This window comes from Serinus canaria, chromosome 13 (assembly GCF_022539315.1).
Source record: "Serinus canaria isolate serCan28SL12 chromosome 13, serCan2020, whole genome shotgun sequence".
NCBI lineage: Eukaryota > Metazoa > Chordata > Aves > Passeriformes > Fringillidae > Serinus > Serinus canaria.
Window position 1 is genome coordinate 15635132 of NC_066327.1, and position 24667 is coordinate 15659798.

The 24667-nt window shown below is 42.6% G+C and overlaps 1 protein-coding gene across 1 annotated transcript in view; it reads right to left on the reverse strand.

The window, feature by feature from the left end:
- Positions 1-2602: 2602 nt before the first annotated feature.
- Positions 2603-24667, reverse strand: part of CPEB4 (cytoplasmic polyadenylation element binding protein 4) — a 38147-nt gene continuing 16082 nt past the window's right edge. The window contains exons 3-8 of the mRNA XM_009099302.4: positions 12637-12810; positions 11533-11622; positions 10949-11067; positions 10012-10126; positions 9644-9825; positions 2603-6994 (exon numbers count right to left, since the gene is read on the reverse strand). Coding sequence (XP_009097550.1) covers positions 6767-6994; positions 9644-9825; positions 10012-10126; positions 10949-11067; positions 11533-11622; positions 12637-12810 — 908 coding nt within the window. The 3' untranslated portion in view covers positions 2603-6766. The remainder of the gene's footprint in view (positions 6995-9643; positions 9826-10011; positions 10127-10948; positions 11068-11532; positions 11623-12636; positions 12811-24667) is intronic.

The following is a 24667-nucleotide window of genomic DNA, read 5'->3' on the forward strand; positions in this document are numbered from 1 at the left end:
AAATGCAATCAAGCACTGATTTAATACATCTCTATATTTTATGTATACCAAGGAGGACTGAAAACTTTGGACCAGCAAATTTTGTGGAGGAACCTTGACAGAACATGGTCTCCCACGCTCCATAAACAAAGTGACAGATTCAGCTTCCCTTAGGGAGAGATGCATTCAAACAAAGCAGCATTTAGTATCAAATTGTCTCTCTGACAAGCCCTACAAGAAGTCAGGAAATTATAGTTCCTGTGCCATGAAAACAGGTGATATCTGATGGCATCAATCAGAGCACGGGGGTGCAGGAAGACTTTCAGTGGTGTATTCAGAGCACTGATTCACACCCTTCAGTTCCTCTGAGTGCACAGACAGCTGTGAGGATATTCTTATCCCACAGGCTGTTTTTCACTCTGACAAACTGAATCAGCTTATTTCACACAGAGGAAGGGATGGCAGCTTTTCTCCTCATCTCCCCTTTCCGAGGCTATGGCTCATCCCAGATTCCCTGGAGCTGCACTGAGCGTTTTGGGAGCGGCAGCTGGAGGGCCAGGACTAAGCAGGAAGTGTCCCACAACAACCTGACAGCTCAGAGCCTTCCTGGAGATCAGCTCAGCCTCTAAATCAGAGGGAGATTGGGTCCTTCCACCTCCTGCACCAGCCTGGAATGTGGCAGCTCCTTCAGTGCCAGTGGCACCTGAGAGGGCTCCCGGGGACTGTGATGGGGACAGCTGTGCTGGAAGGAAAAAGTTGGGGATCACACACTGGGAATTCTGGAATTCCTCCCAGCAGGGCTTACCTCCATCTTCTGGAGTCTGCCTGTAGCATTTACTCACAGCTTCAGTGCAAAGTGAAACCCAAAATGGATTTGTTGTGTCATTGCCCAAGAAACTTACCAGCAATTTAGAATCAGCCCATCACTCCCAACGGTGATAATCTGGAGTTTTGAATGATCCAGACCTTTCCCCTTATTTGTTTCAATGTTTTAGACTTTGCCTAGTAAGAAAACTTAAACATTCTCCAAGGATTCTGCAGTGTTCGGAATAGGAGAATTCTAGAATGAATATACACTGTAATCCCCAACTGTAAATGAGATGTTGGATCCTGAGAAACTCTGAGTTTGCAGGATTTTGGGGTCAGGCAGGGAGTGCCCTGTTTGTGAAGGGCACTGCTGGTTCCACCACCACGGCATCCAAAGCCTCAAACCTTCCATACTACAGGACCAGATTTCAAGCCTGTCACACTTGTGACAAAACATGAACACATAAATAAGCCCATGTTGTTTGAAAGACCATTTGCACTTGAAAACAATGTATTCCCAACAACCCCAGTGCAGGGAACAGAGGGATAAAGTTTCCTAGCCAAGTCAAAGCTGGAGCTGGTCAAGGGTGTCTGGTGCTGCCTGGCTGGCACTGAGGCATTCCTGACTCAATGCACCTCCAGCCACTCCTGATCCCAGCATCCCAGCTTTCTGTTCTAACAGTCACGGCAAGGGAATTGGGAATATCTGCATGGAACCACCTGCAAAGCTTCCCATTGCTAAAACCAATTGGTTTTTCAATTCCCATTGAAAAACCAATTCCCAAAGGCAGGAGCTGCTGCACGTGCACCAGGTGAAGGCAAAAGCCAGTGAAGGGATCAGCACTGGCAGAACTAATCCCATCAGAGCTGCAGGACCTGCATTCCCGGAGCACCCACACAAAGGAATGAGACTCACCATCCACTGAGCATTTGCACCACAATTCCTTCAGTGATGGCACAACTCTGGGATTCCTTAAGCACTGTTGAACAGTCCTTGAAGACCAGATCTGTAAGGTAGAAACGCTCCACAGACTTTGCAGATTTCAAGTTTAGAGATTTTAAGTTAAAGGCTGAAACGAGCAAGTTCTCTAAAATGTCAGATGCCTTCACGTGAGACAATTAAAGAGGATTCCCTGCCTGTCCCTGCCTTGCTGGGCTCTGCCCTGGCCCTGCTCTGGTTCTCTCTCTGTCCCACTGCACGGTGGTCTCTGGTCTCTCTCTGGCTGAAGGAGCTGGGATTGTTCAGCCTGGAAAAGAAAAGGATTTGGATGACCCAATTGTGGCCTTCCAGTAGCTGAAGGAAAGATGGAGAGAGACCCTTTACAAGGGATGGAGAGACAGGACACAGGGAGTGGCTTCACACTGACAGAGCAGGGATGGATGGGATGTTGGGAAGGAATCCTTCCCTGGCAGGGTGGGCAGGCCCTGGCACAGGGTGCCCAGAGCAGCTGGGGCTGCCCCTGGATCCCAGGCAGTGCCCAAGGCCAGGCTGGACAGGGCTTGGAGCCACCTGGGACAGTGGCAGGTGTCCCTGCCCGTGGCAGGGGGTGGGACTGGATGAGCTTTAAGGTCCCTTCCAGCCCAAAGCATGGTGGGGTTACCTGTGCCTCGGTGGTTCTCTCCTCACCTGCTGCATCTTCACCTCCCCAGGGAACCTTTGCTGCATTTGTGACCAGGACAGGGCAGCAGAACTTCCCCTAAAGCCCTTTTCACCCCCCAAAGCCCAACAAAATCCCCTCCCCAAGCCCCACAAGCTTCGGCCACAAAGGAACGAGTTCCTACAGGAAGCTCAAAAGAAAAAGGTTAAGGAGAAACATTGAGTTAAAAGTTTTATTCATTCAACATCTCACATTACAAATATTTAAAAATTATATGCATACTGGTATAAATAGTCATTTGCAAACTATTTAATAACATTAATTTTCACTAGCACTTCAACAAATGAACTCTTTAAAAAAAGTAACTTGTGTTATATAACTTAGAGTAGAACATACAAAAATATGAACTTAAACGTGAAAATGACTTTAATAAAAAATGAATTACCCTTATTTAAAATGCTATAATAAATACTACAACCTCCCCATACACAGTAAAAACTATATGGAAATTCAGCCAAGTAGTACAATTAACTGACATACTTAAATAACTTTTCCTTCTGATAATATGAGCAATACATTGGGGGAAAAACATATTAGGGATTAGTAAAAACTAGACACCCACTTGCTAAAAGTTTCACTTCCAAAAAATATAACAAAAAAATCTGATGAAAATTATAAAAACTAATTATACTTTAAAATTTAAAAATATAAAAAATAAAACAGTTGAATACAATATTGTCCCAATTCTTACAATGCTATCACAGTAGCTTTAAAATAAGATAATAAAATAAAGCAAATGACCAAAACGTTTTATTCCATTTTTTTTAAAAATAATCTCAAATTTACATTAGTAGAAAGATTGATTTCTGATTCTTTTCTTTAGAAACACCAGCAAGAAAGAGGATTTACTAGAACAGTAGAAAATGACATTTTTAAATGTCTGCAATTAAAAACAAAGAATTACACTGCAAAGATCTTCCAGAAGTCTGAAATAGGTATTGCACATAACTTGAAGTTAACTTGCCACAATCCATCACATTCAAGTTTTAAATCACCTTTGAACAGAAGGTTTGAACTCTTCAAAAACACAAGGGGTGAATTATCAAGTCTTTCCAACAGCATCCTTATAAAACGCTAAATTCAGTCACTGCAAGGTCGAAATTTGCATTCTGCAGAGGTCTGTGTATGGAGAAGTAGAGACTATACCAAAAAAGCACGGGGCAGTGGGGTTCCTTTACATATAAAATAATCAGAAACACTTTATTTTACATTGCAAAAATAACCATGGAATTACTCTGTCACTCCCCGGGGGAACGCCGCTGCTCATTAATGACACCCCCCCACCGGTAGCTAATTACACGTTAATGAGCCTGGGGCTACACGGTAACCCCAGAGAGCCCCGTGCCATCAGGAGGCTTGGCCAGCACTGTTGAAGCACAGAGTAATGGAGAGAATTGTTTATGCCCTGTAAATTGAAGTGTAACCAAAGGATCTGTAAACACGCTTGTCACACAATCACAAGTGAATATTAGTAGAATAACGATTTCTTACATTAGTCATGCATACTAACATTACATGCCTGCCACCTAGCAGGCTCTCTTTTATTCTTTAAATATAATTTAAAAGAGCAGACACGGTTCTGCATCAAACACCTAACACCGATTCTTTATTAATAATAAAAATGGCTAAACATTCACCAAAAACGTCTGCATTTGTGTATAATTTTTAAAAACTCAGTAAGAAGCGGTAGACAATTTTGATGGTTCTTGACTTTTAAATTTCTACACTATATTTATGCATTTAAATTTCATGGGTCTAAAGACAAGTGTCATTTGTCACTTTCATGCTTTTTCTTCTTTAATTCTCAACTTTACATATACTATTTCTTAAATTATATGTACACCAAATACCTGGTGCTGGGCTAAGATGTTTAAGCAACATGCTTTCTTTTCTCTGCAGATTCTAAAATAGCATTGCCAGTGCACAACATCCATAATTCAAAATGTATGCAGAGCACTGAAATGTATAAAAAGCAGAATATAAGAAAATAAAATTTATTAAAATTATTTATATTAAAAAATGAAGTATATGAAGATCTCTCAGTAATAAAAGTACAAAAAGCTACTCTTTGCAATATGAAAAATTGAGGTATTGCATAAAGAGATATCCCGTCAGTGAAAAGTGTGCCTAAAAATGCTCACTGTTGGAAAAACAAGATATACAAAAGTAGTGCATAACAAATATACATTATGTGCATGACAAAATAAGTTAGCTACAAAAACACTGTACCGAAATTCAGCAGGTCATGTACAAAGGGAAAAAATTATTATTCAAAGCTAGTTCTCAAACAGTGTTATTTTCTTGTAATGGAAACCCACCTCACCTGTTTGCTGGGTAGGATCGGCACAATAGCACACCCCAAGCCACCTACAAGCATTAAAAAAATGAAAGGAACATTCCAACTAGAATTATGTACTTCAGAGAAAAAAAAGTCCCTGACAATCTACACAAGAGCACTCTGCATTTGCATTACTGTTGTCAATATTTTCAGGGATTTCAGTAAAAGCAGCTCCCTTGCTATACTTGACTAATAGACAGCAAATGTCTCCATTTTGACCTTTGGAACTTGGTAAGGTATCAGTTCATTAAAGCCTGTATTGAACAGAAAAACTGCTTCTCATAAAGATAATGGGGGCTGGGGGAAAGGGATGAGGGGGGCTTTGAAGGGAGCAGATGTTTTCCAAGCAGTGCCAGGGCAAATCTTTGGTTTGGGAGACTCTCGGGTGGTCCCAGGCCCCTGGGGCCGGGCAGAGATTGCCACAGAATCACTTTGTTTGCACACTGCTACATCCTTGGTGGAGAAGTTGGCCAGGGCATTTAGTTCAAAAGTACTACAAATAAATTTTCAGAACTACTCCTTCATTCATCTGTTTCAAACTAAACCCTCTGCACCCGCTCGTCAGCGTTCGCTTGGCGTGTCCTGGGCTGATGCTTCTCAAGGCAGGGCTGAGTCCCAATAAAGCCGGCGTTAATTAGCGGTGTTGGCACTTCCACCTGCGTGTCTTTATCTCCCCACAATTAGTTCTGAAGAGCTGGGATCTGAGCTGGGATTCTTTCTACAGGAAGAGTAAGAAAGGCATCTGCACGCTTGCACCATTCCGTGCACCAAATCCGGCCGGCGGTGCAGAGCAGGGTTTGGAAACTCCTTGGGTTCATGCCTTCTGTTACAGCTAAATTTGAGGGGATCGAAAACTGACTTTACAGCCAAGATGGGAAACCAATAAGCAGCCAATTTGAGTTTGTGTGCCACAATGGAATAGCAAAACTCCAGTAAAAATCAGTGATATCCTTGAGGTATCTTTAGGTTTTCTACTTTTTCACGTCAAAATGGAGAGCAAAGGCTGGCCCCTGATGAATGTTAGTATATTAGGATATAGAGTTATATATAGCCATCAAAAATAAAATCTATATATTTATCCTTCAGGAGAGGAAATGCCAGTTCACTAGTTGTCATTACTCTAGCTTTGGTAGGATATCTAGGGCTGTAACCAGACAATTGAGTTCTCGTAAAGAAAAAAAAAGTGCACTCCCCCCTCAGTAGTAACTTTACTCAACTTTTACATTCAGGAATTCTTAAAATGTAATCATTTTGATGAAAATATAGTAAGCTCTGCCTATCTCGTTAGTAATTTGGATGTGGGTGGTAGCCAGAGGCACGGTCAGATACACACCGAGCTAAAATTTCAGCCTCAAAACCCTTAAAATAGTTTAAAAGAGAAAAACAAACAAAAAAGATCATTATTATAGTGCTGCTTCAACTTTGCTCATGCATTTCTGTTGCTTTAAACATGCTCTTTCCTGTTGGTAGGTAAATGCTAACTTCATCTGTTGCTGGAAAAATCCAAAAAACAAACAAACAAACAAAAAAAAAAAAAAAAAAAGAGAGGCAAAAACAGGCTTCCCTGGGGGAAAAGTGTCAGAACAGACTGATAGTGTTATTGTTACACGGTTATTTAATAAAAGTATTATTATGTTCTTTATTAACAATAATTTAATTAAAAAACCAAAATACTCTATTGTTTCAATTCTCTTCTCTTAATATTTTTTCTCTCCTCTAAGAAAACGTTGCAGGAAATTAAGTGTTCTCTCGGTAGTAAAGACAAGAGAATGCAACTCACTTGCAACATGTTATCGATACGAAAAGGAGTTCCCAATACAGTTTTCAATGACAAGATTCTATAAAATACCCATTATAGGTCATTCTTTCATTAGACTATTGTTAAATTACAGACTACTACAAAAGGACATGCTGTGAGTGAGGGGCAGGGGTGGGGAGGAACAGAAGAGTGCACTTAATTGGAGGCCTGCAAATGAGCGATCCTTTAGTTCCAGCGGAATGAAATATGTCTCGGGCGGTCCCCTCCCTCCTTCACCAGGGGCTTGTGGAACTCCCTGCCGGCCCGGGAATGGATAGCAGCCCAGCAATATTCACAGTAATACTGCAGACACGTCACGTTAGCACAGAAGAACGGGGCGAACTTCCCGCCGCAGCGGGCGCCCTGACACTCGTCACACAGCTGATCGTCCAAGACATATGGCTTAACTTCCACCTGCAGCCACAAAACGAGACAGTTGGTCATTCTTCAGTGCAAATTCTTAACCCCTCACCTGTGTTTTAGCAGGGCAGACAGCAGTTCTGAAGTAGGGAGTGCTAGAACCAAGATTTCCCCCTCGTGACACCTGAACGTGGCTGTTGAACACCCCAAATTCCAGGCACTCCAACACTTCCACCCCCTGTCTGATCCTTCAGAAAAACCCCAGAAATCAGTGCTGACCATCAGCCTGACACCTGCTGTCACTGATTTACAATGTATTGACTGACACCAAAACCTTGGATAATTATGGGAGTTATTTTGGTGCCCAATTAAGCTCTGTCCCTTTCAGGCAGGAATGGAAACTGTTTATACAACACTGTAACTGCTGATTAAATATGCACATGTTTCTGAATTTCCAGCGTTAAGACAATTCATTTATTTTCTAAATAAATACTTCATTTCTGTATTTTTTCCGTGGCTTAGTCCTCTCAGCAAAAGGAAATCCACCTGATCTCATTGGGATCAAATGAGAGGCTTACAATGGGACTGATGCCCTCCCACGCTTGGCATTAAGGGCCAGGTGATGGGCAAGAATTCAGAACAGCAGAAATAAATATAGGTACAAGTTCCTGCTCTGGAAGGGTTTGTGAACCTTTTCTGAAGATCACTGCGTGTGATGTTTTCACCATCATTTTCAAACACCCGGGCTGTGACTGGTGTCTCTGCTGTTATCTCTGCATCTGGCCTGGGGCTGCTCCCCTCTGCACTTCACAGGCCTCGGACACACCTCAGGCAAATAAGGACGTTCACAACTTGCTGGGTTTTTAAACCCACCCAATTTTATCACAGTCCAGATGGCACTGCAGTAGTTTGATGTCATTTTGCTTACAGGACACATAAACTGCTCAGACTGAGCACAGCAGCCTTTTTAATGACCTGTTTTTCTCCTCTTTCAGTGCTGGAGTTGCATTTCCCAAAACCCTGCCCTGCCAACTCAGTCCATTTGTACAAGAGCAGAAGCAGGCAAATATTCCTAACACCACATTCCCCATGCCCTAATCTGCTCTGCAGTGGGAGGTTGGGGATTTTTTGAGGAGTGCTGCCTTCTCCAAGTGCTAAAAGGACAAAGATGCCACACAGGCCTCCTTCATGTGGTGATTCTGCTCCGTTCCCTCTGCTCAGCCACCTTGGGTGGCCAAACTGCAGCTCAGGTGGCCTTGTCACATTAATTCTGTGACAGGGCTGGAACTGCTCCCTGAGCTGGGCACAGAGGATCTCCCAGCTCCAGGGAAAGCCTCAGTTACAGCAGTTCCATCAGGCCCACTCAGGGTGGGAACCCCAGCCACTGAACCCTTCCTGTGCATTATCTAAGGGCACACCCTTGAGCAGCACCTCCTTGCCTAATTTTACAGGAAATCCCTTCTTGTTACTGGGGGGTTTTTTTTACTAATTTTATTTTTCTTTTTGCAGAAAAACAGTATTGGAAAACTTAAAATAAATAGAACCCCAATAAAAACTAGTGTTGCTGTATTTTTACCTCCCTCATGCGCCCAATTTCTCTTATAATGAATCCTCTCTGAGCATTATCTCCCCACACAAAAACTGCACCAAAAAATGAGGAAATAGGGAGTGGGGGAAGAGAAGGAAGGGGAAATAGATTGCAAAATTTTTTTTCAGAATTTACAAGTACTTACTTAAATTTGTAGTCCCACCAGCTTCAATGGACCTATTCACCCAAGTGTCTGCTTATGCAAGCACAAGTTGCACAAGGGCAGCCCAAATTATTTGTTCAAAGCTGTACAGAACTTATTTCAGAGCCAAGATTAGAACAAAGACATTCCAATTCACAGGCCCACAGTCAAATTGTTGTTACAATTCTTCTGCTTTATAACCAAAGCAGAAGTGAAAAGATAATGGGCTAATCAGCAAGTTTGGAGGTTTTCCACTGTATTAACTTTAAAATTAAGATCAGCAGTGACAGTCATGTAGGAAAAATCCAGAGACAAAGGATGAATTACAAGAGGAGATGTGAGCATCTGAGTTTCCCTAAACTGTGGTCTGAGTATCACTGTAAATGGCAGTTACATTTTAGAGAGATGAAGAGGGCAGAAAGCGAAGTGCTGATCCATTTGGCATATTGCTCTGATTTAAAATAATAAGGAATACAATAATAAAGGAAAGAAATAAGCAAGCACAGCCTCTGCACAGGCTGTGGAGGGTGACTGCGAGGCTGCAGGGCACAGTAACAAGCTTACAAGGCATTACCAGGATGCTCTTGGACACCCAGCACACACTGGAGGGGTTCTGCCTCTTCTCCCAAAGGATGCAGAGCAGGAGTAAGAGCTGCCCCATCCTTGGCAGGCACCTCCCTCCCTGCATCTCACAAACACCCCAAATCCTTGCAGAGGGAGCATCTGAGGAGCTCAATATTCTTGGAAAAGGCCAAGGCAGCTGCCACACTTCCCACTACACTCAGCAACTCGAGAAAAGCCTTTTTCACAGTCACCTCCCACGTGCCAGCACCACCAGCTCCCCAGCACTCCGCATCCACCCCGTGCTGCATCTGAGAGGCACTAAAAATGGGATTGCCCTGGTGTAACAGTCCCAGCCCACCTCTGAGGCAGGGAGGGCGTTTGCAGAGGAGCAGGGGGGAGCAGGCCTTACCCGTTTATCAATCTCTCCGTGCTGCAGCTGGACGAAGCGGGCGCTGATAGCAGCAATGTAGCTCTGTTGGTTGGAGAACGCCACCCGCCCGGCCCCCTTGGGGTACTTCAGCTCGGGGTCGGTGTCGATGCCGGCGTAGCAAACCCCTCCGTAGAGCCGGTCCATGATCATCGCCAGCTCCACTGCAGCACAAAGCAAAACCAAACAGGGCTCTAGGCTGGCTCCTTGCTCTCAAAGCACCGCCTCAGGATGGTTTGTGGCCCCCACTGTGTCAGCACACTCAGTATTCCCTCGCTGCCAGGCTGGCTTCCCCCAGTGCTCCCCAAACCAGGCTGCACATCCAACATGCCCAGTGCTGCAGTGTGTACCTGCTCGTAAAGGCCGAGGAACACCACCAACAAAAATGGTTTTTCTTGGGTCAAGAGGCTGGGAACCATCCATAACAAAATCACTATCACTAAGGTTCCAAGGCCGGATCTGAACCTATGGACAAAAAGCCTGGTTTTTTTAACCATTCACAATTCAAAGTGTCTCAGTAATACAAATTACAACAGTGTCCTACAGAGAAGAAAACTTCTTAAACAGCTGTACCTTCTAAACTCTACTTGTTCAGCAATCAGTTCTCAAAATGAAATGCTAACGAGCTCTCTTAAGACAGACCATTTGGGGATGCTAAATTTCATCACTTCCTTGTTACCCAAATTTCTGGGGGAAAAAACCCCTCACCCTCTGCTCACACATTTACTTAATCATGACTGAGCTGTGCTGTACAACTCTCCTGGTCACACAGATCTGCACTGCTCCTCTTGTCCCAGCCTTATCTCAGTGCAGCAGGCTCCAGAGATGCCGGTTTAGCTCCTGTGCTGCTTTCTATTTGGTTACAGCTGACAAAAATTTGAAGCACAGGACTAGAGCAGAATTCTCCCCAACTTCTGACAGTCTTGTGTCAGCCCCCCAACCATTCATATATTAATAATTCACAGTTCAATGCCATAGTATGCTTTTTAGAATTTATCTGTTACATACAACACTCAGGCAATATGAATTCTACAAGTTCATCATTAGCAAGCAAAAAATACCTGTCTGGAAATACATCTTTTTTCTGATAAAAGTAAGCATTGTAACTAGACTAAAAAACTTTCTTATGTCTAGTTCAAAAGCAGTAAGTTGGTCTTTTCTCTTCTTAATTTGACACCTTAGAGAAATTTTAAAATTAACATTCTGAAGACAGAAAAACCTGCATGTTTAGAGCCCAATTTGTGATTATCACCCAGGAATTGTGCAGGCCCTGACAATTCCACCTACCGGTTTGTCTTTGATAGTGGGGCTGGAAACACAGAGATAGAGCTTTCCATCTTCTTCAATGCATGCATCAATCAGTGCCTGCACAGAGCTTTCATCTTGGAACAGCAAAAATGCATATCCTGGCCAAGGGAAAACACAAACATCACTGCTGCTGTCTGTTTGTCTACAGGACCAGAATTTAACTCAGAATTAGGTTTAACATCATGCTGCCACACAGGAAGGGAAAAGATTTAAGGTGCTCTCAGTACACATTTCCAACCCACAAGAGCTCTAGGTGATCATCTAAGGGACAAATCCTTCCCAGCTGCTGTGGAAGGCATTTAGTGCCTTTAAAAAGCTGTTACTACATGTACAACAACAGGGAGAAAGAGGGAAAATGGAATAAAGCAAAAACAGGAAGTTAAGGAAGAATTCTTTTAGTGAGTAATAACTGCAAAGCCATATTTGAAACTTCAGCAGTTTAGAACAATCCCAAGGATTAAATTCTTCTTTCCACTAAACATTGTATCACTGTCAGACCAATCTTGTGCTTTATCACAAAAAATTATTCTAAAATGCTCATCTTACTGGTTTGCAGAATTTACCTTTAGGAGGAAAATAAGATTTGCTCTCTGCCTTGTGTGGCCAGTCTACAATCAAAGGTCCAAAGCGCCGAAAACTTGCAGTGATCTCATCTGGAACAGGGGAGAAGGGAAAAGGCATGAGCTTAAAATAAACTGAACTTAAGGCATTTGAAAGACCCTGATTTCAGGTAGCTTCATCCTACAGACAATCATTCTGTGACCCTCCAGGTTCAGCACTGCAGTAAAGTGCTCAGTAGCTGATGGGGATCTTTGTGACAAGGCAGAACATCCTTATAAAACAAGACAGGCCAAAGCTCTAACTGTTCTTTCACCGATAATTGTAAATAAAAGCTCATAACCCACTAATTCTCAGGAACTGAGCCACTGCATCTATACTGTTATAATCATCAACTGCTCTCATGGGTGACATGAAATTCAGGTTACCATGTCACAGCACTGCATTAGAAGCTCTGACACAAAAAAAGTGGGGATTAAAACAATTCTGTGATTAAGAAAAAAACTTTTCAGCTTTACTGTTGCATTTCTTCTAACCACTATGCCAGCAGGCTCCTACAGACAGGACACAGATCTCTGGTGAAAGGAAGCTTCACAACACCTGCACCTGACCTTTTGATTTTATTTTAATAACGACTGCAGTGTTCTGCCACATGTATTTGTGTGATAAACCACCACAAACCTCTGGTGCCTCAGGATGCCCTGCAGAGATTCTCTCCTGTCTGGGTTCTCACCGTGCACAGGTCAGGAGCCACCACAGGACAAAAATCATTGCTGGAATCAACCTCAACTACACAGGAGCAACCAAACACAGAGCTAGGACTTGCTACCCCACACAGACCTTATAAAACTATGAGCAGCTTCTCCTGCTGCTGACTTCTGAGGCCTGTGCAATGGATTTATGAGTTTCCACAGGTGATATTGTTTAATTTTGCATTTTTGTACTTTTTATCCTGCTGAAGTCAGCTGTGGACACATTATTTTTTTCTTCGGTGGCAGAACAACACCACGGCCTTAACTCACAAGAAAGATCCATTTCCATATCAAAGCTTGGAGAACAGCCACCCCTGAGCTGGCAGACCAAAGGGGAGCCCTGGGTGGGGTTTTTACCTTCATCGATGTCCGGAGGCAGCCCCCCCACAAAGACCTTGCGGGAGTAGCGTTCCACGCGCTCCCCGTTCTGGTGGGAGAAGCAGTGGGGAGACCCCAACCCGCTGTGCAGGCTCTGATCCCCACGCCCATCGTCCAGGAACCCATCCTCCATCGGGAACAGCGAGGACTGACCTGAAGAGGGGGTTGGAAAAAAAGAAAAACAGGGAAAAAAAACCATACTAACAGAACAAAGCGCACACTGTTGGAATAATTGGGGAAAATGCACCAGTTGCTGCATCAGCAGAACTGGGAGTGATTTGCCCTCTGAATGAGCAGTTATGTTCTCGATTTCATTGCACCCTTTCAGTTTCCAGCATCATCCAGCAGCTCAAATGCTTCATTTCAGAGGAAAAGCTCCTCCTCATAACAAACCAGGATTTCTAAAGGGTGCTCGAGCTGACTGCTTTCCATAATGTTTGGTATTTCCAATGAGGTTTCTTTTTAAAAGTATAAAAAGGGAAGGGAACAGCCAATTTGGTTTTTGGGGCTCTCACAATATCAAGCCCTCTATTCCATTTTCCACTGAACAGTTTCTTCCAGGGAACAGATAAAATTTCAAGGTGAAAATGGGAAAACAAGAATTCTACCAGTTAAATATATCACACATTTAAATTACCTGATATCAAAATATATCATAAACCACCCACTAGTAAATAACAAAAATAACCCAAAGAAAACATTACACTGTCGTTTACTGCAAAGACTGAAAATTTTGTCCTCCCTACAACTTCACTTCAGTGTTACAAGAGAGTTTTGTTAATGGCCTCACTCTAAGAGAAAATGTTGTAAAATGAGAAATGTTCCCCTTGCAGTCCAGCATCTTTCTATGATAATCCTTTATCAGAGAGTTCCTTAATAATATTTCTTTCAAATAAGGTTCTTTGTTATAAATGCCACTGTATAATATCATAAGTAGAGCACAGGAGCTGTTCTCTGCCATGAATTCCCTCTTTAATTCCAATATTCAAGAGCTACACAGCAAACTGAGACTTCTATTCATTTAAGGAGCATTTTAGGAATAAATATATATATGGAGAGTAAGTAATGAGGTGTACTACAAGTTCTAGGATACATTTCCTTTTGTCTATGATGTGATACACTGTTTTTTCAGGACTCATCCCAATCTACCACAGCAATGTACTGGTGAGTTAATTTATCCTGGTTTTGCTTCCTCCCCTTGAAAGAAATTGGTTTTAAAAAGGAAAACATCTTGAAAACAGAAAATCTGACCAAGATACAGACATTTTCTGTGACAAAAATCAAACAGCTAAGAAGCTGAAAGGAAAAAAGAAAAGTAGCAAAACACACAGTCCATGGAATTTCTATGAATAAAAAATGGAAGGCTCGGTCAGGTTGCCTTATTTGAAATTTCAAGAATCTTTTACACGCCTTTAATAAAAATAACAGTCAAGTCTAATCAGGCCTCTCTCTGTAGCTGGGCAAACCTCATTCCTACTATGATAAAAATATTGTAATATTGTCTTCAACCTTGTTTTTCCCTAGGGAACTGCTGCACATGTGATTTGTTTCATCTCTTAAGACCCCAATCCTGCAGGTATTGTTGGGAGGGAGCAATTCCCAAACCTAACTCCCCTTTCCAGGCTCCTCAGCTGCTGCTGGAGAACTCCACACACACTGAACCCAGCAGGTCAGACACTCATTGTGCTCCATCAGCACCCAAAATTCCCAACATAAACTCCTCCAGCATTGGCATTCATAACACACACACACACACACACAAACACAGCAACACAGCCCCCTAGGGTCACAAACCATCCAGGTGATGTCCACTGTGATCATTTCAGCTCAGGTACTCCCTAATCCACTGAAAATGCTGATTTATGGCATGCAGACTATGTAAATGTATGTGAAACTGCTCCCTTATAAGCCCAAAGTTTGGACTTTGCCCTCTAGTAAAAACTGAATGTTATTTCTCCCATGAGACATTGTCAACATTAGAAAATTAAAGAGGAATATTGTTACCTCGCCTTCTCCCATATGTCCTTGCTGCATGTTAAATGAGAAAGAAAACAGCCTTTCAATCATTGTTATAAGGACCAAAAGACCTCGTTTTATTGCCTTTATACTGACTCAGTGATTCTCAAGGCTTTGCAGATCCAGGTCATTTAAAATAAGTGTTCACAAGCTGCCCCTCCCACCCCCCATGGCCTCCTCAGCCCAACTCTGTTACTTACTGATAAACCACGGTGACAGGAGCCTGACCAAGGGGATGTGGATACTCCAAGAGACTTTTGGAAGCAATTTTAGCCCCGAATTTGCACATTTATTTATTTATTTGAGCTATTCCTGGGGGTGTGCCTATAAGCAGATGGATCTTTCCTCATGCACCAGGCTCTCCCTGCCTTGCCAAGCTCCAGAATATTCCAACACTGCTCTCCAGCCGAGCTGGAGGAGTAGCCCTGACACAAGGAAAGGGAAAATCTGGTGTGACACTTTATGTTTTGAAATCAGGTTGCTTTGCACAACCCACGAAATCCTTGGTTCAATTCTGACTGGCAAATAACCAGCTGAAAAGCTGAAAAATCAAGGAGAAAATCGGGCCACTGAAGTTGCCTTCTGGACTCAGCAGTGTGTCCAACAGGATGGATTCTCTCACCCTAACCCAGGACACTGTGCTGGAATAATTTGTTACTCACTCATTCCTACTTTTCATGTTTCAGAAGAAATAAATTCTACCCCTACAAACAACAGCGTTTGCTGTGCTGGCTTGCAAGAACCCATTGTCAGAGCACAGCCAAACTTTCTAATCAAACTTGCACATTCTTTCTCTTTTAATCTCATTAAAATCTCTTTCTGAAAGCAGGCCAACTGTTTTCAAAACTTGGATTCTTCCTGGCAAGTGCTGTGAGAAACTCTGAGCACATCATGTGTTTGATTTTGCTTCCCCATTCAAAATTGAGGCCGGCAATTAGTTTAAGCATTTAAATATTTGTAAACCACAACAATACAGGAGTCATTTCCTCTTTCCAAATAAAAATTGTATCAATCCAATTTACTTCATGATTATTTAACATCCATAAGATCATTTCAGTCCTCTGGTAGAGACTCACAATTAACACCAAGAACACAAATTAACAAACCCTGGTCTTCAGACTGGAGCATATTCTTGAGGCAAAGGTTTTATGGGAGAATCTTAAAGGCTGAGGGCCTTTACAAGTATAGTTTTTCCATGGTAATTTTGAATTTTGAAATGCAGGCGGCTGATAGGGTCCTCAAAGGAGAAATGTAAGGAAATGACAGAGCATCAGCAATCTTGCTGTGTCCCTGCCTGAGCCCAGCAGCCTTTGCACGTTTTGGAGCACATCAAGCACTCTCAAAGCCAGAAAAATCCTGCTTGTGGTTTCTGAATTACTGACAAAACCACACAGCCTCCTTCCCTCTGTACACTCGCTGCTGGCAAAGGCACCCAGACACGACTGCACCGTGGATGTGAGAGCACAGCTCGGGCCAGGGGATCCTCACAGCCTCCCCACCTGAGGCACTCCACACAAGAGCACTTTTCTCCTTTACCAGGACAAAAAACACCCCAAAAAAGCTCAGCCACCAGCTAGGAATTATTTCCAGTGCCAAATACTAGGTTTGGAGAACCAAATACTATGATATTTTTTTCCTCTTCCTCTTCTTAATTTGCCTCTTGTTTTCAGCGTTTGCTTCACATCTAAGCCACAAAATACCAACATCTGACATTTCAAAACATTTCTGAGGAGCCACAGTTTATAAACTGGCCCAGCACAGCCCAGATACAAACTTTCTCTGCTCCCTGCATGCAGGGTTCATCACACGCCATTAATTTCACACAATGTGAAACTCTGTGAAATACAAACAGCATTGAGGCAAGGAATGCTCTCTTGGCAGGCCAGGAAGGCAGCTGAGTCCCCCCTTCTGGCTTTCAGAAATTCAGATTAAGAGAAGGCATTGCTACACCAGTACCCAGCTAAGCTGCTGCACAAATGAAGCCTTAAACTGCCACCAACACAGGAAAAGGTTTAATTTGTAGATCACAACACTTTCTCATGCTTTGCTGAGAAATGAGACAAGTGCAGCCTTGGTTTGGATTCCTCAAAGCTGCTTTTCCCTTCCCCATTTCTTCAATGCTTCAGAGAATTGCATAAAGGGCCCAAGATTTATTTATCTCTTGAGATATCTGAGCAAAATTTTGCTACAAAACCTAAAAATACAAAGTGTTCATGCAACTGGTTCAACTGCTCATTAATAACCAATGCAGAGATGTTTTGCCAATAAAATCAGCCTGAAAATTAAAATGCTATTAGCAGCTGCTTCAATTATTTTGTCCCTTCAGCCCTCCCTTTATTCTGTGTTGGAAATGAAGCCATAGAGAAAGTCAATGATCTTTTGCAAAAATCTGCTGCTTTTACTTTCATTTTAAGGAACATCAGGAATAAGCAACCCACTCAGATTTTTTTTAATCTTCTCCTCATTCGAGACATTTAATGGGCTCCTGGCCCCTTCCCTTTCTTTTCTTAAAATTCATATATTCTGTGTCTATACCTCCAATTAAATGTGTTGAGCTCTCCTCCCTCTCAGGAAGAAGCATCACAAAACCTGTCAGCACATTGGGTATAACCCCACAAACACATTCTGCTGAAAAACCCTGAAAAATGCTGCAGGGATCCTAAATCACTCAAACCCCAAACCTGCTCCAAGTTTGTGCTGCACAAAGCGTGCCCAGGTTGGGCACCTGGTTCTTGCTGATTCCAGGTGTATTTTGTATTTGTACCATCAGCAGCTGTTTGTTAAATATTTCATAAATGGAGAAAAGTCTCAGAGGCCAGATTTTCTTTTTTTTTTTTTTTTTTTTGAAGGGGTCTAATAAGGTTTTATCTATTGTTACTAACATTGGAAAGTAAATATGACAAATATCTGAGAGTTTCAGGCTTTCACTGAAACTGGAAAAGTGATCTGGGGCCAGGCTGTCTTTTGTTTCCCTTAGGACTTAACTTACAGAAACAGAAGTATCAAAGTTCCACAGGATTATTTCTAAAAGTGAGCTGGATATCCTTGAATCTACCAGAGAAAACATTTTAACTTGCCTGAATTTTACTTTTAAATTCTAGAAAAATAACTGCAGCACAATCTGTTTTAACCATTATACCAGCAGAGCTTTTTTCCTACATTTTTTACACTCAACTGTACTTTGCAATTATGTTAAGATTGCCAATGCTGTGCACAAGGCCATTAAAAACATGAACTCCAGTATTTTAGTACCTTTTCCCCCCAGTACTCTCTGAGGGCAGGCAGGGCTGGTTCTCTCTCCAGAGGGAGATTTTATCATCACTTTGTATTTCACAACACATTTCACATGGATCACATGTTTGCCACAGGTAAGAGGACATTTCACAAGAGGTTCTGTAAGGTCACCTCGAGCCCTGTTTCACCAGGCAACAAATGAAACATCTCCTTAACCAAACCAAGGGAAGAAAAGTTAAGAAAACTCTAAAGAACATCTCTATTTAATGCATATTTGGTTAAATGAGCTCTATTAAATTTAGAGAGCCAAGCAGGGATTTTGCAGAGAGCTAGATAAACTTTGTTAAATCAGAACATAGAAAATCTCATCTACCTGCATGTATTACACACATAAATATTGCTTTCCATTTAATAGAGCCTTACAATTTAATTCAGCATAAAAGCAGATAATGTCATGAAAAGTTTTGTTTGTCCTCAACTGCATAATGGGACCAGGGGGAATGGCCTCAAACTGACAGAGGGAAGGTTTAGATTAAATTTTGGGAAGAATTTAATCTTCTGTGAGGGTGGGGGGCCCTGGCACAGAGCAGCTGTGGCTGCCCCATCCCTGGAAGTGCCCAAGGCCAGGTTGGACAGGGCTTGGAGCACCCTGGCATGGTGGAAGGTGTCCCTGTCATAGCAGGGGGATGAAACTAAATTATCTTTAAAGTCCCTTCCAACCCAAACCACTCTGTGACTCTGAGGTTCTAAGGCAAGCAAAAAAAAGTTCTCCTTTTTTATGCATTCCTTGATTTCAGTTCTAAAACACAAAAGGATCAGTCACCACTTCCAGGAGTGTTAACTGAGACATTTGCATGTGTGCAGAAACGTTGCCCAGTTCAGGCACTTAATCTCATTCCAGGCAAATTATTCCAAGCACATGATGTGGAATTACTGCATGCTGACTGTGAACAACAGCCCATCCATGGCCCCAGCCCAGGACACCTGATCCAGGAGAAATTCTCTCAATACAGAATAAACTGAACAAAATGCTAACAAATCTGCACTGACAGTGAATGTATTCCATGTCAGAACTCTGCATTTTACAGTCCCAGCCATCTCTGACACTGTCAGATGAGATCCCTGTCCTAAAAATGGCTTTCCAAACCAAGCCACTAAAAGGGAACATGAGAGATTCCCTTTTTTGTGGATTTCAAATGCTACCAAACTTCAAAGAGTGAAAACTATTCCAATAATATTTTATTAATCTTAAAACAGTCCTACAAAAATGAAGCAGCTCTGTGTGTACATCTGAAGAATGTATATTTGACAGACTTTCAGCAATGTCAAAGTCAGCATGAAACCAGCAAAGAAGCCTAAATTTTGCTGCACAGTAAAACCAAGGATTAGCACCTTTGGAATTACTGATTCTGCAAAATTAAGCAGCAGAGTTGCCAAAACTTGTACTTTTCCTCTTCATTTACTTTTAAAGAAACACAATGTAAAAAGAGATTTTAAAAAACATGTTGTTAAATACAGCTCTACCTTATGTCCAAAATGTCCAAACAAATGCTGAAAAACAGGAGTACTATTGTAGATGCAAATATTATGCTTTATTTCAAGTAAAGCCAGATGCCTGAAGACAAGTATTTACCATTCCTTCTGTCAAGAACAGGAACAAAATGAAGTTTCTGTTATTCCATAGCATTCAAGTACAGGTCTGACTAGAATCTTTAATTTTCAATTCCAGGTCACTGTCACAAAACAACTGACAGACAAAAAGCAAACAGGTTTCTTTCCTTCAGAAACCCTGTGGAGAATCATCCTGCAAAATCCTTTGGTAAGTAACACTGTTTTACCTGTGATTATGTTCAATTAATTGGGTTCACATGGTAGAAAGGTAGAACCTGAGTGAGTGGCAGAAAGCAGATTCTCAGCATAAGAGCTGCAAACAGGGAGTGTTGACAACTTTGTACATCAAATAAGCAGGGCTGGAGAGGGGCTGAGAACACTGAAAGAAAAGTGTCTGTTTCCAAGGCTTGTGCAATGAGCTGCAAGGTTTTAGGGCTTTCATCTGCCTGAAGAAAATCTGCCCCACTGAGAGATTGGAACAGTGACAGCCAGGGGAGAATTACCCTTGGGGAGAAGCCCCCAAACTCTTCTCCCTTTCTGGAGACTTTCCAAAGCCACCTGGATGTGTCCCTGTGTCACCAGCTCCAGGTGAGTCTGCCTGGGCAGGGCTTGGGCTGGATGATCTCCAGAGGTCCCTTCCAGCCCCTGGGATCCCCTGATTGCCAGGCTGCAGGGGCAGGCAGGGACAGGAGGGAACATCCTGCTCCAACCCTGCCACTCCAGTTCCAAACCCACCTCTGCTCTGCCAGGAGCTCAAGGTAACTCCTGGGTTGGGCAACTGAGCCAAAAAGCCCTGGACATGCTTCCAGAATTGCTGAATCCCAGAATCATTGGGGTTGGAAAGGCCTCCAAGGCCATTGAGTCCAAGCTGTGACTGATCCCAGTTTTGTCACCCAGCCCAGAGCACTGAGTGCCACATCCAGGCCTTCCTTGGACCCCTCCAGGGATGGGCACTCCACAGCTCAAGCCTAAGGGTGAAGGGGAAATGGGATAACTCTGGAAACCCCGAGTTCAGTTTGGGGGAGGGCTTTAAACCCAGCAGCAGTGTCACTGCTTTGCTGCTCTGTCACACCAACAGGGCCCCTGGACTTAAGGGACCTCCAGACAGGATTTTCCTCCATTTCCACAACCACTTAACTACCCCTGAAATGTGACAAACCCAATTCAGTCTCCTTCATCTCAAAACTACAGAAGCTTCAAAGGTAACTTTGAAGTTTCTTTGCTATCAAACAGCAGAACACAGAGAAATCTCCTAAACCCACCTGCTCCAAATCCTAGACACAGCTCCAGCTTTGTCTACCAGGGATCAATATTTGTTCCTTAATTCCAATTATATTCCAGTGGGATACTGCAAATCAATTTAAGTGGGAGCTTTAAATATTGTATGTATTTGATTACAGCTCTTCTCCAGGATCCCCCACAGGGTGTGAGATAAGAAACCAAAAGCAGAGGAGCAAATCATGGAGCACAACCAGCAGCTGGAGACTGTATGTTAGTTGGAATTATACAGCATTTCAGGAGAGCAGGCACCCTGCTGCTCGTGGCACTGAGCTCTATTTTATATTCATGTATGACTGCTGGAGAATAGACACCAAGTTATAAAAACATCCCATCTTTTGCCTCAATACATCTTCCAGTTTATGATATGGAATAATTGGCAGCGTTTATCTTTTGAACACTTCAAGTATTACTGTATTCACTTGAAAAATAAGAAATGAAAGGCAGAGTTTGCAGCTGGGAGAAGGAAAAGGAATCAGCTTCTCAGCCACAAAACTACTTCAAACGTGGTAACTTCATTAATGACAGAATTTCTGACAGGAGGAAAGGGATGTCATATGCTAAAAATTGCTAGATAAAATTTTTCTTGTAAGTGACAAGAACAATTTATTGAACCTAGCAGAGAATTTACTGAACAACTTATGAGAAGGTGTAAAACCTTCCCAAATCTCTGCTGTCATGGTTTGTCACTGTGCTCCTGGCCTCTTTATATGCAGCATTTCCCCCCAGGAGCTCTGGTATCTGTCCACCCCATCAGCAATTGCTGCACCAGGAATTCTGTCCAGGCTTTTTCCTGGATCACCTGCCTGTGACTTGCAAGAGCTGGATTTACACTGCAAGATCTAAACCTGCAGTTCCTTAAGTACAATAATAGGTTCAAAGCAACTTATTTTTGTCTGTGGAAGGAATGATCACAAGACAGCCTGGAATGCAACACGAGGCCTTGGTTCCTTTTTTAACCATCCTCTTAATTCACTCCCAAACAAGAAGGGAACAGGAACACAAGCAAGTCAACAGAACCCATGAGGAAAGGCTGAGGAAAGTGGGATTGCTCAGCCTGGAGAAGAGAAGGATTTGGGGTGACCTAACTGTGCCTGAAGGAGCCAACAAGAAACGAGGAGAGGGACAGTTTCCAAGGGATGGAGTTCCAGGACAAGGGGGAATGTTCTCCCACTGCCAGAGGGCAGGGTCAGATGGGATACTGGGAAGGAATTGTTCCCTGGGAGGGTGGGCAGGCCCTGGCAGAGCTGGGGCTGCCCCTGGATCCAAGGCCAGGCTGGACAGGGCTTGGAGCAGCTTGGGACAGTGGGAGGTGTCCCTGCCATGGCAGGGGTGGCAGTGGATGGGCTTTAAGGTCCTTCCCAACCCATTCCATGGTCCTGTGATGAAGCACACTCAAGTCTCTGCACTGGAACGTTTCCCCATTTCTCAATTTTCCAGTGAAGAGCACAGGTAGGACACTCATTTTCCAGTAACATCTGACAAAACTGTGCTGCACACTTCCTCACACCCAATCCAAATGGGAAGAGAAAATGAAAACATTATTTTAAAGAATCCCCATTTCCCCTGCCTGGATTCAATAGTGCTGCACAGAACCAGGCACCAGCAGGATTTATAGAAGTACATATTTATCTAAGTACATATTTAATAAGTATCCCCACATTCCATGCACAGCATTTATCCTTTTCGCACACCCAATGTGAGTGCTGAGCTGGGATTCCTGCTAATGGGATTTCTGAGTAAAGCTGAAATACCACTCCCTGCACCTCATTTGACATGTGCCTGTGTGGAGGCAGCACGTCCCTGCTGCACTCACCTGACAGCCCAACCATCAACACTGCAGTGGAAAAAACCTGCCCTCACTGCTGACCAACCTGCATTCCAACACACAAAGCATTAAGCCAAGGATGGAGAAATCCACTCTAAAATGTGTTTTCAAATTCACCTCAGCAATAGTTGCTATCATTCCAGCTAATGCTGGATTAAAATAAGTGGGTACTCAATAAAAAAATTTTATCTGCATAGTGATTCTTTCTTGAACTATCTTAAATAATTGATGCAAAATTCAGATTTTAGTCACTCTTGGGTATAAGCAATGACTGCCCACGACAAAAGAAGTTATGACTTTCTTAGGATGAAATTTTTCCCTTTTACACTCACACCTCAGCACTCACCTCCTTATTTTCACTCAAAACTCATTCCCTTTCTCATTACACCCATTTCTTCTTTAACTCCACTTTTAAGAAAAGCACTTCAGGCTTTTCTTCCTGCTTCTTTCATGCCATTTCAAGGCTCACAAACATGACAGCAGAGATCATGCAAAACGTGGCTAACAAAAGACTCAAACGATTCAACATCAAGGCAAAAAGTGAACAAAGTGAGCAAAAAGCAAAAAGACAGGTAGTTTGAGCAGTTTGGGCAGGGAGACAGGAGAGTTCAGTGTCTTCTAAAACAAGGAACAGACACCACTCATGAAATACAGCTCCAAATTAAAGGCAGCTTTGAAGATGGTCCAGAATGGTCAGAGATTATCAAAGCAAGAATTTAGAAAAAAAAAAAAAAACCAAACCAAAACCTACTTGGTGGACAGTGATATTAAACAAAGCAGAAGATTAAACACACTTCTTAAAAAAAAAAGGGGGATGGAATTAATTTCACGAGGCCACAAATATAAAAAAGAAAGCAAGAAAACCTTAGAAAGGTTTTAATCAGATTAGCAAGGCTGCTGTCACGGCATTCAGAACGATTTTGTTGGCTGTACCACTTCTGAAGATCAAATCACCGAGGTAGACACGAAAATATTCAGCACTATTTCAATGTTTTGCTGTGTTTTAAAGAGCTCTGACTGCCACATCATTTACAGCACATACATTCCAAGGAAATATCTTGTCTGAGAAGTATGAGAGGCATTTAATTTTCCACCAGGCTCTGGAGATGGGACAGCATGGCAAGGGGCTGGGGAGAAATGACTGGACACAAAAACACAGGTCTGCTCCAGTGAACTGCACAGGAATCCTCACATTGATGCCCAAATTGGATTAAGATCAGAAAACCCTGGGATTTTTGTACTGCTCTGAGGTGGCAGAAAAAGGAATTTCCTGGTCTCAAAGGGTGGTTCCATCAATACCCTGTGGCTCTGTTTTGGACAGAGCACAGATCAAGGTTCCCCACCTCAAAATCCTGCAGGGGTGAAGTAAAACCAGAGTTGTTTGATGATTGTTTGATATGTGCCTTGTCAAAAGCATCATTTTATAACAGGTATTATCAGAAAGGTTCAGCTGCTCAGGAATTCTTGTCTGGCCCCATCCCCTGGAGATATTTATAGGGATTAATGGGATCCCCTCTCAGTCTTCCCTTCTCCAGACTGACCAGGCCCAGCTCCTGGAGTCTCTCCTCACTGGAGATCTTTCCTCCCTGTGTACTACCTAAAGGCCAATTCCCCCTTTTCCCCCACTTTTTTTTGCAAGTTTCAGACATGATTTTTTTCTTCCCAATCCACTTTTACCTTTCTAATCCTCACCAAATCCAGCATCTTTTCTGAAGAATTTTGTTGAAGCCACAAACCCAAATGTCCATTGAAATGACTGGAAGTTTGGGAGGTAATGAGTGTAAAATCATACATTATGTATGGCTTGTATCCCTTACTTCTGTGGCAGGTTCAAATCCAATCTGTGAATCTGATCTCAGTGTTTATTAATAGAAGATCTTAGTTCCTTCCTTGTTGCCCAGGTGATTTCATTCTCTTACAAGAGTGTTGGCTGTTTCTATACAAAAGCTGTGATAAATCCCAAATATTGAAATGCAGGCAAAATTCAAAAAACACTCCACTTAATTAAAAAATTAAATTATTGAGTATTGCCCCCAAATTTTG